The sequence below is a fragment of the Camelus bactrianus genome, chromosome 27 (genome assembly GCF_048773025.1).
Source record: "Camelus bactrianus isolate YW-2024 breed Bactrian camel chromosome 27, ASM4877302v1, whole genome shotgun sequence".
NCBI classification, from domain to species: Eukaryota; Metazoa; Chordata; class Mammalia; order Artiodactyla; family Camelidae; genus Camelus; species Camelus bactrianus.
This window is the reverse complement of record NC_133565.1, coordinates 29,050,075-29,066,396: the sequence shown is the minus strand read 5'-3', so window position 1 is coordinate 29,066,396 and position 16,322 is coordinate 29,050,075. Positions and strand designations below refer to the sequence as shown.

The 16,322-nt window shown below is 54.5% G+C and overlaps 1 protein-coding gene across 4 annotated transcripts in view; it reads left to right on the top strand.

Moving 5' to 3' along the window:
* The window catches only part of CEMIP (cell migration inducing hyaluronidase 1), a 142,082-nt gene extending 126,483 nt beyond the window's left edge, over positions 1 to 15,599 (top strand). For all 4 annotated transcript variants that reach the window (XM_074353971.1, XM_074353969.1, XM_010955155.3 and 1 more), the window contains 7 exons: positions 1,504 to 1,715; positions 2,668 to 2,853; positions 6,521 to 6,725; positions 6,917 to 7,003; positions 7,683 to 7,840; positions 10,935 to 11,035; positions 12,681 to 15,599. In XM_074353971.1, coding sequence (XP_074210072.1) covers positions 1,504 to 1,715; positions 2,668 to 2,853; positions 6,521 to 6,725; positions 6,917 to 7,003; positions 7,683 to 7,840; positions 10,935 to 11,035; positions 12,681 to 12,808 — 1,077 coding nt within the window. In that variant the 3' untranslated portion in view covers positions 12,809 to 15,599. The remainder of the gene's footprint in view (positions 1 to 1,503; positions 1,716 to 2,667; positions 2,854 to 6,520; positions 6,726 to 6,916; positions 7,004 to 7,682; positions 7,841 to 10,934; positions 11,036 to 12,680) is intronic.
* Positions 15,600 to 16,322: the final 723 nt, after the last annotated feature.

Below are 16,322 nucleotides of genomic sequence, written 5' to 3'. Positions count from 1 at the left end.
CCACAGTGGAGGGTGAGGTTGTGAACTGAGAGGGTGGAGCGTGGGCCTGAGCCGGGTGGCCTGCAGAGAGAGATAAGGCTGGGAAGGGCTGCCACCGAGACTGGAAAATGCTGACAAGGGGCATGGGGAAGGAATGCCGGGCCCTGCTGAAAGCCGGTGGAGGCTGCAGATGGCCCCCTGCAAGGGGCACCGCTCTCCCAGGCTGTGGGATTTTCTCAGCCCTGTTCCAGAGCCCTGGCAGCGGAGGGGGGACCCGTGGAACAACCCAGGCTGAGGCTTCTGCTGCGTGTGTGCACAGGGCAAGGGATCTGATGCTACAGGAGCGAGCAGTTGACGTGATGGTCTGGGGCAGATAAGAAGGGAAGTGGAGTCAGAAGGGAGCTGAGAGACAGGAGTCATGACCCGAATAATTAAAGGGTGACCAAACCCTTAAGCCTTGCAGCCACACTCTGCCAGTATCACAGCATCCCTGATTCAAGGGCGAGGCATCCCATGCAGAGCCTTGATCGTGAACTTCCCTCCCACCCTTTCTTTCCCATAGTGTTTATCTTGTGTAGAAAAAGGCTGATGGTTAGAGCTTGCCAGGTTATGACAACCAGGCTACTGGCTAGTTATTAGTAATAACCTCCTCCCTCCACCTCACAGCTTACAAAATGCTTTAATGTGTCTCTAAGCTCTCTTGATACTCATGACAGCTCCATTCGAGGGTGGAGTTAAAGTTTCTCTCCCCATTTTATATGTAATACAACTGGAGGCGAAGATAACCCCTTCCTTCCAAAGGCACAACATTATTGCCCCTTGATGTGATGGCCTATCTTGGCCACAGCTACAAGGATGTCATTTGATGAATGCGAGACAGGTTCTCAAACAGGTCACAATGTTTTCAACAAAGAGGGGCCCAAAGCACCCAGGCTCTTCGGTCCCTGGGACTCAGTGGCTGACAGTCTTGCTTTCAGTTTTTTTCTCTGAAATGAGACGTCATTCACTCCCCGGGATGTACTGACAGGCACATGGACTGACCACAAGGGCCAGACACTGAGAATCAGGGGAAGACCTAGAGCTGCACACCCAGGCTCTTTCTCAAATTCAGGCAGGACAACAGCCAGTTGAAGGGGAGTTGCGTTTGCAGCAGAAGTGTCAAAATTCTCTCTCCCTCTCTCTGCCTTCCCCCTAGCTCCTGATTCCCCCGCCTTTTCCCAAAATTTGCCAGCTGACTATTAAGTAGACTCCCCCCAAGTTTCCACTGGTCTCTCCTCAACAGAGCACTTTTTTGAAAATGTGCAGAAAGCTTTAGCTGGATCGCACAGTACGGCTTGGGCTGCCTTCACCAGCAGAAAGAGATGCCCCCTTATTTGGCCTTCTTTCATTCAAGCTTTCTAAAAAGAGCTCTGTTCAGAGAAAGTGCCTTTGAAAGTGTAGTCTGTAGTCAGATGTTAACCAGACGCTCTTGGAATAATCCCTTGTAATTGCCCCGTTGTGTGTTTCCTTTTTGGGTTTTAAAAGATGTATATTCAGGCCTACAAGACCAGTAATCTGCGAATGAAGATCATCAAGAATGACTTCCCTAGCCACCCTCTCTACCTGGAGGGCGCCCTGGCCAGGAGCACCCACTACCAGCAGTACCAGCCAGTCATCACCCTGCAGAAGGGCTACACCATCCACTGGGACCAGACGGCCCCCGCCGAGCTCATCATCTGGCTCATAAACTTCAACAAGTGAGTGGGTGCCTGGCGGGAGCGGTGTGACCTGGGGACCGCTGCTCTGACGGAGCTCCAGGCGGCGGTGATAACGAAGCCTCGTTGCAAGGTCCCGGGCTTACCGCTCATGGAACCTCAGGCTAGCCCATGTCATCCCTGCAGGAGGACGGATTTAGAGGGCTTGACATCGCCTAGGGGTTAAGAATCAGAAGACCTGGGCTGAGCCCCCTTTCTGGGTGTGGGCAACCTCGGGCAGGGCATCTACCGGCTTGGAACCTCAGTTCCTTCATCTGGGAGCTGGGGATACTGATACTTTGCAGAAGTGTAACGAGGATCGAGCAAGGCAGCGCAGGCTGGGCATTTTGCCCAGGAGCTGGCTTTACGAAGTGCTCGATATGTGGCGAAACATGCCTGGCAGCTGTCGCTACCGTTTTACAGAGCGGGAAACGAGGCTGCGAGGTCAAGGAATTAAGCTGAGGGCGTCTGGATAGGGCGTCATATATTTCTGTTCATGTATTTTCTATGCACATTATTGACTGATCACAGTATTTCTGTGAGACAGACATTTATCAGATGCAGAAGGTGAGACCTAAAGAGATGAAATGGGTCCCACAATCAGGCTGGACCAGGAAGGGCCTGAATCCGGGTCCTGCAGCTCCTGGTTCTTTCACTCCAGCCCTCTCTCACATCAGCCGAAGTTCCACATGGAGCACCCAGTGTACGTCCTGGGAGCGCCCGACTGACCCTCTCCAACGGTCCTCCTCATTCATTGCGGTCTCCGTCTCTCCCACTGTCCTGGAACACTCTTTGACCCAATCATGACCCACAGCAAGTGCTCTTTCAAAATTCCCCATTGGAAAGTAGAGGTGCCATTTGCTGGAGAATTCTCTGGTCTCTCTCCAAGGCATGCCCAGGAGGCCCGGGGGCCTGGACATCCTTGCTTGTAACCTGACTGCACTTCTGGTTGTAGGGGCGACTGGATCCGAGTGGGGTTCTGCTACCCGCGAGGCACCACCTTTTCCATCCTCTCCGATGTTCACAATCGCCTGCTGAAGCAAACGTCCAAGACGGGCATCTTCGTGAGGACCTCGCAGATGGACAAAACGGAGCAGAGCTATCCCGGCAGGAGCCACTACTACTGGGATGAGGACTCAGGGTGAGGAGCCCCCACCCGGCTGCGGGAAAGCACCCCGTTCTCATTCTGTCCCCCAGCCTTTCCAGTAGTCCTAAGAACTACCATGCAGCACGTGCCGGTTAATGTAGAATACTTTCCTAGGCACTGCCATTCTAAGGCAGACTGTACCGTCCACGGATGACATTTTTTTTAAAGCTGTGAAGCTTTAGGAGTAAAATAAACACTCTATTAATAAGCACGTGGATTGTAGGGTATATACCTATTTCAGAAAAAAAGTGAAAGCAGTGAATCTTAGAATTGAGCAAATGTGGTACATGACCTCAGTTCCTTACCACCACTCAGCTGGAGCAGGCGATATTACCCCTGATTTAGAGATGAAGGTAGGAGGCACAGGGCGCACAGGAATGACTTGCTCAGAGACCACAGCACAGACTTGGCGTGGCTCGTTTGGAGCCCACGCCTAACTGTACCCAGAGCCCTCCCGCCTTTTGCTGAACTGCACCAGGTTCTATTCAGTAGAGATGTCATGGGGACAGATTACCTGCTCACGGAGACAGGGAGCTATTTGGTTTCCTCCCCTAAAAAGAGAGTTATTCTAACCTCTTAAGAATGCCAACACAGCTCCAAAGCGATAAAGCTGTTGCTAGCCAACTCTCTGGGGCCTCGGGGTAAAGGATCATTTCACGGCCACTTTTCCATGCTTGAACTGAACTCAATGATAAGGAAATAGGAGACGCTGTCTCTTACTTGTTAAGAGAGACACGGCTTTATCGATTTGATGAAAGGAAAAATTCAAATTTGAAAATCAGAAGTGTACGTCAAAATGTTGGGGCTCAGGGAGGCAGGAAATAGCACCCCTTTTCCCACATCAATTCTGAACCAAGGCAGGGCACACAAGACAGCATGTGCAGAGGGAACGATCAGTCTTAATGATGACATGGCTGCTGGTCATCCGAGCTTTCCCAGACCAGCCCCAGTTGCACCTGCCCAGCCCTGAGCGGCGCCGAGCCGTCGTGGGCTCCCCACCTAGAGCCCAGCCCCCAGGACTTAGGGCTCATGGGGCAGACCAGGTGCCCGCTCTGTGGGCTGACCTGTATGCCCACCCCCACCAAATGAGTCACCCCACTTCCCCCAGAAGGCACCAGTGAGGGGGTGAGCCGGGTCCCGGGGTGTTTAGAAAACTCCCTCCCTATGAAAACTGGAGGAGAAATTAAACACCCCTCCTGCGCCAGTAGAAAACATTATGGTAAAAAACCAAACATTACTAAGGCGAAGCCCTCGCAGCGCCATCTGTGCGCAGTTCCTCCTCCTTTTAGGATCATGAGAAATGGGATGTTCCAAGATGTGAACGTCTCCAAAAAAAGGTTTCAAATTTTTCAAACTGCCACTTAAACAAGTTGAGCCTTTTTGATCAAAACACTGAAAAATCTATGATTTCCCCCCTTTAGGTAGATTTTGTTGTGTAATCCGACCTTTCTGCTGGCGGCTTAGGTAATCCTTAGCCCGCTGGGCCTCACGCTGTGCTTTAGCTCAGTGAGAGCCTTCGGGGCTGTGAGCCGGGTTCTGAGATGTTTGTTTCCCGAGCAGCAGCCCAAACTCTTGGGCTTTTTGAATTCTTGAGGCTGTTTTTAATGATCTCCTCTGCCTCACAAATGTTCTTTCTTGCTCACATTCAGAGCACCTGCCTTTAGTGACTCGCTCCTACTCTGCTGTGGGCTGGGACACTGGATGACCAGCTTGCTGTAACTGGGGGTAAAATAAAAAGTGGGTAGGCTGCAAGCGAAGGGGCCCTGAAGTGTCAAATATTTTTTTTCAGACTCTGAATCACCTCTGTAAATCTTTCAAGGGAAAAAAAAACCCACTCAAGTGATTTTAGCTGTGTCCTGGTGCCAGCTGCCACCTAAGCGAGGTATTGCTGAACTATAAACAAGCCTAGCATTCAGGTGCACGGCCATCTGTAGGGCTGCTGTGAAATGTTACTTGGTCCCACAGCCAGGATCTGAGCCCAGGCTTTCTGCCGCCAGGGCCTTATTCTTTTCATGCCCCCCAGGGCCTCCCGGTCTAGCTGACCCGGGCACATCCATGTTGAAGCCACCTCAACTCAGGGAAGGCAGCTGCTCTCTGTAAAGTCGGGGATGTGGGCTATATGGTCTTCCGGGGCCCTCCCAGTTTGGATACTCTGATCTGTCATGGCAGCGAGGAAACCTGCACACTGGCAGCCTCGTGCAGAAGCCTAGGACCACGCCCACTCCTCTGCCTGGGTCTCCTTGCGGGATCTTGCTCATGAACTTGTCCCCTGGGGTGGTTTCTGACCTCGTGTGGGAGACGCCAGTGGAGACGTGATGACAGGCAGCATTAAACTGCCTTCCTCCCAAGCTGCTCGAAGCTCCCTGCACCCCGCGCAGAGCACGGGACACAGACGGAGCAGCTCTGCGCGCAGCTGCAGCGAGTGATGCCGCAGCAGCTCTTCCCCCGTGAACACAGTTCTATTCCAGGAGCGCTGGATGGCAAGAAGCATAAAGCCACTCAAGGGAGCTCGAAGTGGAGGTGTTCTTGAAAGGGAGCCAAGGCATCTTCAGGAAGCCATCCCAGCTGGGCGCCCTGGGCCCCTGTGCTGAAAACGGCAGGGCTGGCAGGAACCAGGTGGCCTGCTGGCCTTGGCTTCTCTTTCTCCTCATGTTCACACACATTCCCTTGCATGCTGGGCCTTGTGTGTCAGCTTCTTGCTGCAAAACTGCCTTCCTCTCTCAATGCCTCAGTGGGCACATGGCTCAAAACGGTTGCCCCAGTGCCAACTCCATGTGGCCTTCCAGCTTAAGCACCAGCCAGTAGTTGACAAGAGATCCTGGGTCTCTTCATCCAGATTCGAGAGGGAGAAACTTCTTGGCCGTTGGGTAGCCAATCAGTGGCCCCTCTGCAAGTCCAGTATGCGCCCCTGGTCCCATCAGCTGTGGTGAGGGGGTGGGGGTGGCGCCAAGGCACGAAGGTGCCCATAAGCTCTCTGGGCAGACTGGGCTCAGCAGAGGGTCAGCTCCCAGAGGGGAGTCTGCACCGGACAACCCATACCATATACTCCAATGTTTCTCATGTGGGAATCAGCCTGAAAGCAGTTTTCTGAGCTAAAAGAACAGCGATAACAAATCCAAACTGAGCCCCTTGGTTTCCTCGTCATCTGACTCCCTGCACCGCCAGGTCCGCTTCTAGTTCTTCACAAGAAGCAAGGATAAATTATGATTTGGAGAAGAGCTGAGTTAGGAAGCCCGACAGCTTGTTCCCCACCAGGCACAGGGATAGGATGGGATGGAAAAACCCCAGCTCTGTCCCTTTCGTGCTGCGTGGTCCTGGCAAGTCACTCCACGTCTCTCATACATGGTTTCCTGATCTGAGAAATAGAGATGCTAACAGCACCCACTGAACAGGATTGTTCAAGGATTAAGTGAGATAATATGTCTCTTTATGGCATGAGCATAGCATGGCATACAGCACTGAAAATTGTCAGTATTAGCTTTTTCTTAAATGCATTTTTAAAAAATTTCTCCAACCACATATAAACTTGTGGTAGACACAGATCCATTTTGTAGGGCCCTCTGGGTCTAAGTGTGCTTGGTAAATGTCCTTGAGAGAGGAGGAAGCGGAGGAGGGGGACCTGGGTACCACAGCAAACGCCCCGCTCTGCTCCTGTGTGCAGGCTGCTGTTCCTGAAGCTGAAAGCTCAGAATGAGAGAGAGAAGTTTGCCTTCTGCTCTGTGAAAGGCTGTGAGAGAATAAAGATTAAAGCTCTCATCCCAAAGAACGCGGGCATCAGCGACTGCACGGCCACGGCCTACCCCAAGTTCACGGAGAGGGCCGTCGTGGACGTGCCGATGCCCAGGAAGCTCCTCGGCGCTCAGCTGGTAAGTGGGTGACGGCGAGCCGGGGCTCCCTTTGCCTTCAGCCGGGCCCAGACCCGTGAGAGTCCTGCCCGGACACCTGCACAGCCCCTCACACCTGTGGACTGTGACTGGGGGGACGGGAGAGGGAGGGGGAGACCAGACACGTGACTCCCCAGGCCTGACGACCACGCTGGGTCCGGTTTGTTTTCCAGAAGACAAAGGACCGCTTCTTGGAGGTGAAGATGGAAAGTTCCAAGCAGCGTTTCTTCCACCTGCTGAACGACTTCGCTTACATTGAAGTAAGCAACCCTGGCCCCTGCCCTGCACCGCCTTGCTCACTGAGATGGGGTGTTGGCTTCACAGGCCTGTTGTCGCAGAGGGTGGCTAAGAACCACAGAAATTCATCCTCTCCCTGTTCTGGCAGCTGGAAGTCCAAAATCAAGGCATCAGCAGGGGTGGTTCCTCGTGGAGGCTCTGAGGATGCATATAATGAGCGTCTGTTCAGGGCCTGTCCCAGGCCTTTCCGGCTTCTGGCGGCTCCTGGCCACCCCTGATGCTCCTTGGCTTGTAGATGCACCCCTCCAATGCCTGCCTCTGCCCTCACGTGACTCCTCCCCCGTGTGCCCGAGTCTTACATCTCCCTCTGTCTTGCTCTTATAAGGGCATCTACCCCTGGATTTAGGGCCCATCCTAAAGCAGGGTGATCTCTCTTCATTACATCTGCAAAGGCCATATTTCCAAACAAGGTCACTTTCACAGGTTCCAGGAGATGTGTCCTTGGGGGAAGCCACCATTCAGCCCATGACAGAGGGCTAAGAGGAATTGATTTAAGTGGGTTTTACAGTTTGAACAGCTGCATAGGTGAATTCTGTCTTCAGAGTCTGCATGGGAACCACTCAGGCAGGAGAACCTCAGGGCTTTGCTGCGTTCGGGACCACCCCCAACCCACGTCATCCTTGCATTGCTTGTCGTCTGCAGGTGGACGGGAAGAGGTACCCCAGTGCGGAAGATGGCATCCAGGTGGTGGTGATTGACGGGAGGCAAGGGCACGTGGTGAGCCACGCAAGCTTCAGGAATGCCATCCTGCAGGGCATCCCGTGGCAGCTCTTCAATTACGTGGCGGCCATCCCAGACAAGTGAGTCTGTGCCTCTGCGTCTGGAGCTGTCCCACGGCCCAGCAGACCCCTGGCTGAGGCCCCCTCCCTGTCCCTGAGACCTTCATCCCAGCCCAGTCTGAGAAAGCTCAGGGAGTCTCCACAGTCTGCCCACCAATAACGGGTGCTGGCTGGGACGGCTCCCTGCCCGGTGCCTCTCCTGTGGGCTCCGGGACCGTTGTGCACGTAGGTCAGGCCGAGGCAGACGGTCTACCCAGCTGCGAATGGGACGCCTGCCCTGGCCTTCTGCCCCCAGCACGACACACTCTCCCAGCATGACCTCATCCCCTCCCGCACCTTCAATATGATCCAAATGCTGGTGGCTTTTGAGTGTCTCCAGCCCACATGTCCCTCCAAAACGCCAGACATTTTTATCCAACTGCCACTTGGACATTGCCACCTGGATGTCTCCTATGGAACTGAATTCTCATAATTAAAAAAAAAAAAAAAAAAAAAAAACCTCCAAACCAGTCACTCCTCCTCTTTCCCCCGTTTTGACAAAGTCATCTTCTCCCATCCGGGCAGCTCGACCAGAGTCTGGGCATCGTGCTTGGCTCTTGTCCTTCTGTCATTTCGCCACGCTCTGTGACTATGTCCCGTCAACTCTGCCTGCATCATTGTTCTCCTGCTGGTGACCCCACACTGTCCTCTGCATCGCTGCTCTGTCCTGGCCCTCCCTGTCTGACAGCCACCCAGCAGGCTCCCTCGTCCAGTCTCCCCGACTCAAATCCACCTACCGTACTGGCTTGGGGGCTGAGCTTATTACCTGTAGGTGTCTCCTGTCCCTTTTCCTAGAAATCTTTGGTAATTCCCCTCCACCTTCCAAACCTAACACAGACACCCCTTCTTTGGGGAGGTCTCTTCCAACCCAAACAAAAATTTCTTACTACCCACCAAAGGACTGGTGGGCGTGTCTACTCCCCTGTCCACAGTATGGGCTTCTCGATGTTGGGACCCTGTCTAACTCATACTTGCATTTCTAGTATGATGGGTGTAGGATTCACTCAGAAGCTGACAGTCTAAGTGAAGCGTTTAATGTGATACCCGCCACAGAGGAAGTGCTGTACATATTTATTGATGAAAACAAATGTACTTCCCAGATGCTAGCTGTTTGATGTTTGATGGGCATGCCGTGAACTGGGTGCTCTGCGAGATTCCAGAGATCGGGCTTTTGTCCCTGCTCTAGTCCCCATCACAAGCTCTTTTAGCATCATATCTTCATCTGCAGATTCATGCAGAAGGCCCAGGTTTGCCGATTCAGGGAACGTACGTTATCATCTAGAGATTAGTAGTTTTCATGCCTTTTTGGGCCAGAGGACTTTTTCTTGAAATGAAACAGGATGCAAAAGCCTAGAATAAAAGATGCAGAGATGCTCTGTTTAGCAAAGGGGTGAGAGGTATAGGACTGCCCCGCCCAGGGCTGCTTTCAGCCCGTGCAGCAGCCCCGGTGCACCTTGCTGGGGGCAGCGCTCACCCAGTACCCGGTGTGCGCTGGGACCTGGGTTGCTGCCGGGTGCTCAGGAATTGGGTACCACAAGACCCAGCTCTGACTTCGGGAAAGCAGCAGGGAATGGGGCAAGACAGGTCCTGGCCCACCGTCACTGTGGGTCCAAGCTAGGCTGTCCCACCCTTCCCACCCCACCCACAGGGCCACCCCTGGTGCCAGGGTCCCAGGGGAAGGAGGAGGCAGCCACTCACACCATGGCTTGCAGGAGCTTCCTCTGCCCGGCCACCCCATGGGGACCTCTGTGCTGACAGGTGCAGGGGAAGCCCATACCAGACAGAAAGGGGCACCTGAAGTGTGCAGGCAGCTTCTGGGTGTCGCCGGGAGGCTGTGGCACTGTCTCTCTGACCCACTCCTGTGAGCCCCATCTGGAGGGCATGACCTTAGTCTGAGTCCAGCCCAGCAAGAAGACTTAACTGAGCCAAAGGGATGTTCGCTTTTCTTCTGACTTGGAATGAGGGGGAAACAGCCTTCTGGGAACAGAGCCCGAATCCAAGGTTGAGGATGTGTTAGCCATGCTCCCTCTCTCCTTAACAGCCACCCAGCCCTCAGGCTTTCCTGCCCAGCCTTCCTGAAGAGCTGGATGCAGCCCCCAGCTCCCTTCCCATCTACTCTTACTGCACACAAGCTCTTTGCATTTTAAGAGCCTTCCTTCTGCTCCTAGTGGGACACAAGTGGGGGTAACAACAGTTTCCAGAATCTTATACAGTTTTTCCAAGTCTGGACTGTGGTCTGCGGTTACAGGATTCCTCTGAGATGCAAACTAGAAGCCCCATCGGGCCTCTGGCCCCGTTTCTGTTCCTGGGGGAGGTGTTCACTTCCTGCCGTCTGGCCCAGCACGCTGAGTCTGCCACCACGACGGCTGTTTTCCCAGCACTTTGGCCTGAACGCAACCAGGGCAGGGGCGTAGAGACTCTGTGCTCCCAAGGTGGGCTTTTGCAAGTTGGGTCCATCAGGCTGGGCACGGCCACTGCCCCAGGCCTCTGCCCTCCCCAAGCATGGCTCCCCTGCAGCAGGTCCTTGCAGACAGTAACTATTTGCCTCCATCTCCCTCTCCCCGTTTTGTAAAATGGAGCAGTAACGCTGTCCTGCCTGACCAGAGATGGAGGATGGGAACCTAAGGAGTTAACCCTCCTCTGAGCGCGTGGTAACTCTCCACTCTGCTTCCCTCCATCACCGTGCTTCCATCTAGTCCTACCCAAACAGCCCTGTGCAAATGAGGAGATGCATGGCGAAGTCCTCCTGTGTGCCCGGCCCTGACACAGGTGCTGGCCCCCAGATGGTGTGCTCTGCGTAGCTGCTCTGTCCTCTGTGGGGACAGACGTGGAACAGCCGTGAGTGGACAGCAGGCTTAGGAAAGGCCACAGGCACTGACCGTGGCCAGATGTGTGGGCGAGCTGCTCAGGGTGTTGGTCACCACATGGAAAGAGCCAGTCAGCTGCCCTTTGCCAAGTCCCTGGCGGGGCTCTGGGCATGGCTAACTCACGTCCCACCAGGCACACTCCAGCATCCCCCCCAGTGAACCCTGTACTCCAGCTTGCTCTGTCCTCTAATCAGTCCCTTTTCGCTCAGTTCCATAGTCCTCATGGCATCAAAGGGAAGATATGTCTCCAGAGGCCCGTGGACCAGAGTGCTGGAAAAGCTCGGAGCAGACAAGGGGCTCAAGTTGCAAGGTAAGGGGCTTGGGCTGGGCTCTCCACTGACCATGACCCAGATGCCTGCTGTGCGGGCTGCTGCCGTCCCCTGCTGGGGCCAGACCACTTTCCCCGCAAACCTGGGTACAGCCTCAGAATCCTCCACACAGCTAGCGGTCTGCTGGCACGCGTGGACAAAAGGCCACCTAGTCACCATCCCTGCACGGCAGCAATGTCCTTCTAACCTGTGACCAGACCCTGGAAGGAAATTGCTACAGTGGCTCACCCATCTAGTCAGCGAGGGGCCCTTTTTTCCAGCAGAAAAGTGGCTCGTCTGACCCTCGTATCCCAGTTCCTGCTTCTCCAGCTGGCCAAGAGGCCCTTCCTCTTCCTGAACTTTCCAGCTGCTGCCCAGTTTTTTGCAAAGCTCTTACTGGTGCCTCAGAGATAGGCAGGAAAGGAGAACATGAAAGCCTGGAGAATCCATGTGGCTTCTGCAAGGTCACGCAGCTCTTCTGCGATGAAGCCCGGCACCGACCCCGCAGGGAGGACGCCAGCCAGGGCAGACGCGGCAGCCTTCCGTGGCCACCGCCGCAGGCTGTGTCCAGAGGGGGCCCCTGGGGGGGCCCGGAGGGGGGGCAGAGCAAGCACGCGGCTGGTAACGACAACGTCCTTCGTGGCGACCAGGCAGCGCTCAGCCCTGCGCCTTGCTGAGCCGCTTAGAATGACCTCAGTTGTTCATTAGTAACCTGGGCAACAGGCACTATTATTTCCATTTCAAATGAAGAAACCGAGAATTTGTTAAGTGATTTAAGATTAGAATTTGGATCCTAATTTTTCTAATTCAAAGCCAGAGTCCTTAGCTGCCCTGCCATCCTGACTTCAAAACACATCAAAGCTGCAGCCCATCACCCGGGCCGTTCATCCCAGGCGAAAGAACAACCAGGAACAATGAAAGTCCTTCAAATGAGCCAAAAGAGAACACAAGGAAAAGAGAAGCGTCTTCTCTGGGCTAGGCCTGAAAGCATTTGGGGGCATCTGTCCTTTAAATTAAGGACAAAAGTTGCCAAAAGCGGATGTTCAGTCAAGGGACACTTTCCCAGTGCTGCCTGCCGGGCCAGACTATTCCTGAGTGTAGACACGGATCCCCAAGTCTCCTGGGCACCAGGCTCTGAGCTGCGAGACAGAGAGCCCTGCGTGGGCCCCCAGAGTTGAGAGTTCTAGTCTGGGCTGTGCCATCTACTCTGTGCCCTTGGGCAAATTCCTTCACTTTTCAGAACTTCCTTCTAAAGCTACAGAATGTTGGAGCTGGGACAGAGGTCTTGGAGATGAGTGCCATCACTTGACAGATAGGGACACAGAGAGGGGCAGAGACTTGCTGCTGATCGTAGGGTCAGCTCAAAGGTGGCTGGGGGTCCTAGGGGGTCCCCCGTGTGAAGCAGAGCCAGCACTCTGCACGGGGGGCTGGGAGGCTCAGGGGAGACCCTGTGTGCCCCGTACAAATGTCAGGTAGCATCAGTAGCTGGGCACAAACCTCTTCCCAGGGGGACACAGTCCAGCATGGCTAGAGGAGGGGGTGCTTGGTGGGGGCAGGGGAATGGCGATGGGGAACCCTGGAAGGTGGAGGGAGAGTGTAGGCATTCTCTCTTGAAGTTTCTGCTCACGTGACATCACTGCTTTTCAGAGAAAATGGCATTCATCGGCTTCAAAGGCAGCTTCCGGCCCATCTGGGTGACTCTGGACACCGAGGACCACAATGCCAAAATCTTCCAAGTTGTGCCCATCCCCGTGGTGAGGAAGAAGAAGCTGTGAGGACCGCCGTCCCCCGGAGCCACCCCACAGTGGGCTCTGATGGGGGACTCTTGGCAGCAGACCAGGCCAGCACGGCTGGTTCCCCCAGCCCCTGTCCAGCAGCTGCCTGGGAAGGCCATGCGTCAGCCCTGGTGGCCCAAGGGAAGGACATCAGAGACCCCTGGTGCTGCCAGCTGCCCCCTTAAGTATCTACCTGCAGCCCCAGGACAGTGTCGGCTGATGCTGGAACCTTCTCTTTCCCGCAGCCTCTTGGGTGCTTTTCTCTGACCTGTGCCTCTTCGGGGGAGGAGGGGGCATGGGGACCACATGAGGAGCCCTGGGCTGTGCCAGCAGCAAAGGTCCCCCTCAGCCGGAGCCATGCTCCAGCTCAGAGGCAGCCTGGGGGGCTGGGCCGTCCACAGACCCCCGTGCTCCCCAGCACGCACGTTAGAGTGGTAGATGTAGGGAAGAGTCCTGGTCAAGGGAGATCTTCATTCCTCCGTGGGCGGCGCTGGCGTGTAGCCAGAACTCGCCAGGGTAGAACCAGCCACCCTTGGGGAAGGGTGAGCCTGCCTCCGGAGGGGTTCAACCTTTCAGGAGACTTTGGGACCCAGGTTGGGAGTTGGACTAGGTGGCTTTTAAAGGCCTTTTCAGTTCTGAGATGCCAGAAGTCTCTGGCTTTTCACAGCGTGCCTAGAACCCAGCAGGAGGTGAGAACATTCTTTTTAGCCCACATCCATGATGCTGGATGCCCCGGCATACAGGATGGAAGGGCACGAAGTCATGACTAGGGCAAGGGGCTCACAGTCTGGCGGGACAGGCGGTTAGGAGTTTGTGCCCTCTGCTGCCAGGTGGAGAAAGCCAAGACAGGTAAACTGGAATCCAGTGTCAGTTCCCAGGAGGGAAAGACCTTACACGCTCGGGTGGGTCTGAAAGCTTCCTGCAGGGGGAGACCATGGGGCTTTGCAGGAATGAAGGGCAGGGGCATTTGGACGGGCAGGGATGAGGCAGCCTCTGGCAGGGCTCAGGGGTTGAGCCCTTCCTGCCCGCATCTGCAGCAGCAGGGTAACTGCAAGGTCACTCTTTGCCCTCAACCTGCTGGCCCACCCATCGTGGAGAGGCCGGCCTCAGAAGGGAGGGGCGGAGAGTGCTGAGCCCCACCCCCGACTCCAGGAGAGGGAAGAGTCAGGTTGAGAAAGGTGAGCCCCGTCTGCTCTACCCCCAGGGCCCTGGGAGCCCTGAGGCCACGCTCACAGCTCTGTGAGCCTGGGGCTTCAGGGCTGGAAAGGACCTTAGGAAATACCTAGTCCAAAGCCTTCACTTTATAGATGGGACGCATGAGACTCCAAGATGGGGAAGAACCACACGGCCAGGGCAGGGCCGGGCCAGGAGCCCCCCTCCCAGCACTTGCTGCCACACCACATTGCCTCAACAGCCGGCCCCGGGCACTCCTGAAGGAGCTCCCCGGCATGGGGACAAGTCCCCTTGAAGGGGGAAAAAGAAAAGATCAGAATAGAAAGAGAATTGGCGAATGACTGTTTCTCTCTTGGCCCTCGGCGCGCACAAGGGCGCCCTCCTCTGGGCTGCAGTGGTCCTGCAGCCGCCCCGCAGGGCGCCCAGCAGCTGCAGTGACCTCACTGGTGCTACCTGTTTCCGCGGTTCTGCAGAAACGCCCGGCAGGCAGCGTCAGGGCGCCCTAGCACGTTGGGGCGAGCCAGCTAGGCGGCTCTCCAGGCTCGGAAGAGCTTTTGGTCCATCCCAGCCTCCCAGCTACTGTCTAATAATCTGCTCTCTCTTGCCCACCTTGGAGAGAGCCGAGAGAGCTTCCGGAAGCTCTGTCTGTGGTTTATACTCTCTCGTGAGGTACCAGGCTCGCTCTGGGTCTCATGATGACTACAGGTGTCCCCTTTCCTCCCTTGGCCCCGTCTGCCCGGCTGCACCCATGAGATTCAGCCCACGGGTCTGCTCCCCAGGTTGAGCCAACTGCCAGAGAGGTTCCTCCCACTACTCGTCTTTCAGCTGCTAGGAGGGGACTGTGGGACTCCGCCTCTTGAAACGTGGCAGCTTCAAAGGCCCAAGTCCCCGGAAAGGCCTCTTCCAGGCAGATCCAAGGCCAGGGGGAGCAGAGTTCAGATGACCTCATGATCTTCTTATTTATAGTTCTGTTGAGTTTTTTCTAAACTCCTAATGCAAGGGTCTCACACTGTGAACCACTTAGGATGCGATCACTTCAGATGGCCAGGAATGTTGACTGTCTTTGGTTCAGTTTGTTGAAAAAAAATACGTATCTATTTGAAAATCCTCAGAGTTGTACATATGTCTAACAGTGCAGGATCCGTGCACAAACTTTCCTTCCTGAAGCATTCACCAAGAGCCAATATCCAGGCGTGCTCTTGGTAGCACAAATTTTCTTATTGCTTAGAAGACTGTTCTTGTTCTTTGTTTGAAAGCATCGAAATGTGATAGGCCTTTTAAAAAAAAAAAAACACTCCTCTGAAATGCTTGTCTTTTTTTCCCTGTTGCCGAAATAGCTGGTCCTTTTTCGGGAATTAGATGTATAGTGTGTTTTGTATGTAAACATTTCTTGTAGGCGTCACCGTGAACAAAGATATATTTTCTATTTATTTATTCTATATGCACTTCGAGACGTCATTGTCAGAGAAATGAAGAAGTGTCTTAAATGTCATGTTTAGGGATGTCCTTTGGACTGCTTGAAAGGGGTGTACCCAGAGCCTTCTGCTTGCAGCAGAGGACACTGGCTCTGGTCTGGAGATCTTGCTGTACCATAGTAAACATACGAAGGATGCCACGCGCCCGTCTGCTTGTTTTGTGTTTCCTTTAAAGTGCGCCTCATTTCAAGCCAGACAGCTAAGGAAAATAAGATTGAGGAAATCGCCCTAGGAGTCGGCCTCTCACTTCCAGGAACTATCCATATGTCAAATTCCTGCCTGGTCCTGCCTCTAGGGGGCGCCCACAAGAGCAAGTGGAGATGGTCCTATGAGAGAGGCTGTCACTCACAGGGCCAACCACATCCCACTAGGTCCTTCTTCCTAAGCCATCAGTAAGCTGTCAGGGCAGCACCCTCCCCAAGGGGAAGCCAGGACTCAGCAGAGTCTGGACTCGAAGCAGGACCCTTTCCTCCTCACAGGTACAGTTTGATCAAAGGCCAGCGTCTAAGAAGAGTGTGGAGGTTGAGGTGGAGAAATAGGTCCACCTTAAGCTGCCAGACAAGAGGGGCAGAAGCAGGTTAGAGGGGACCCCTACAGAGAGGTGAGAGGGATGGCGGGGTCTGGAGAGGAGAAAGTGAGAAGCTTAGAACGGGGTGAATGGGATGGTCCTAGATCTGTGCTGTCCAGTAGGGCGGCCACTAGCCTCGTGAGGCCACCAAAGTTGAAATTAATTAAAATGAAATAAAATCAAGCATTCAGTTCCTTGGTTACAGCAGTTAGCCACATGTGAAGTGTTCAACAGCCCGTGTGGCTAGTCGTTACCATACGGGACGGAGAGAGTGTAAAACATTTCCTTCAACACAGAA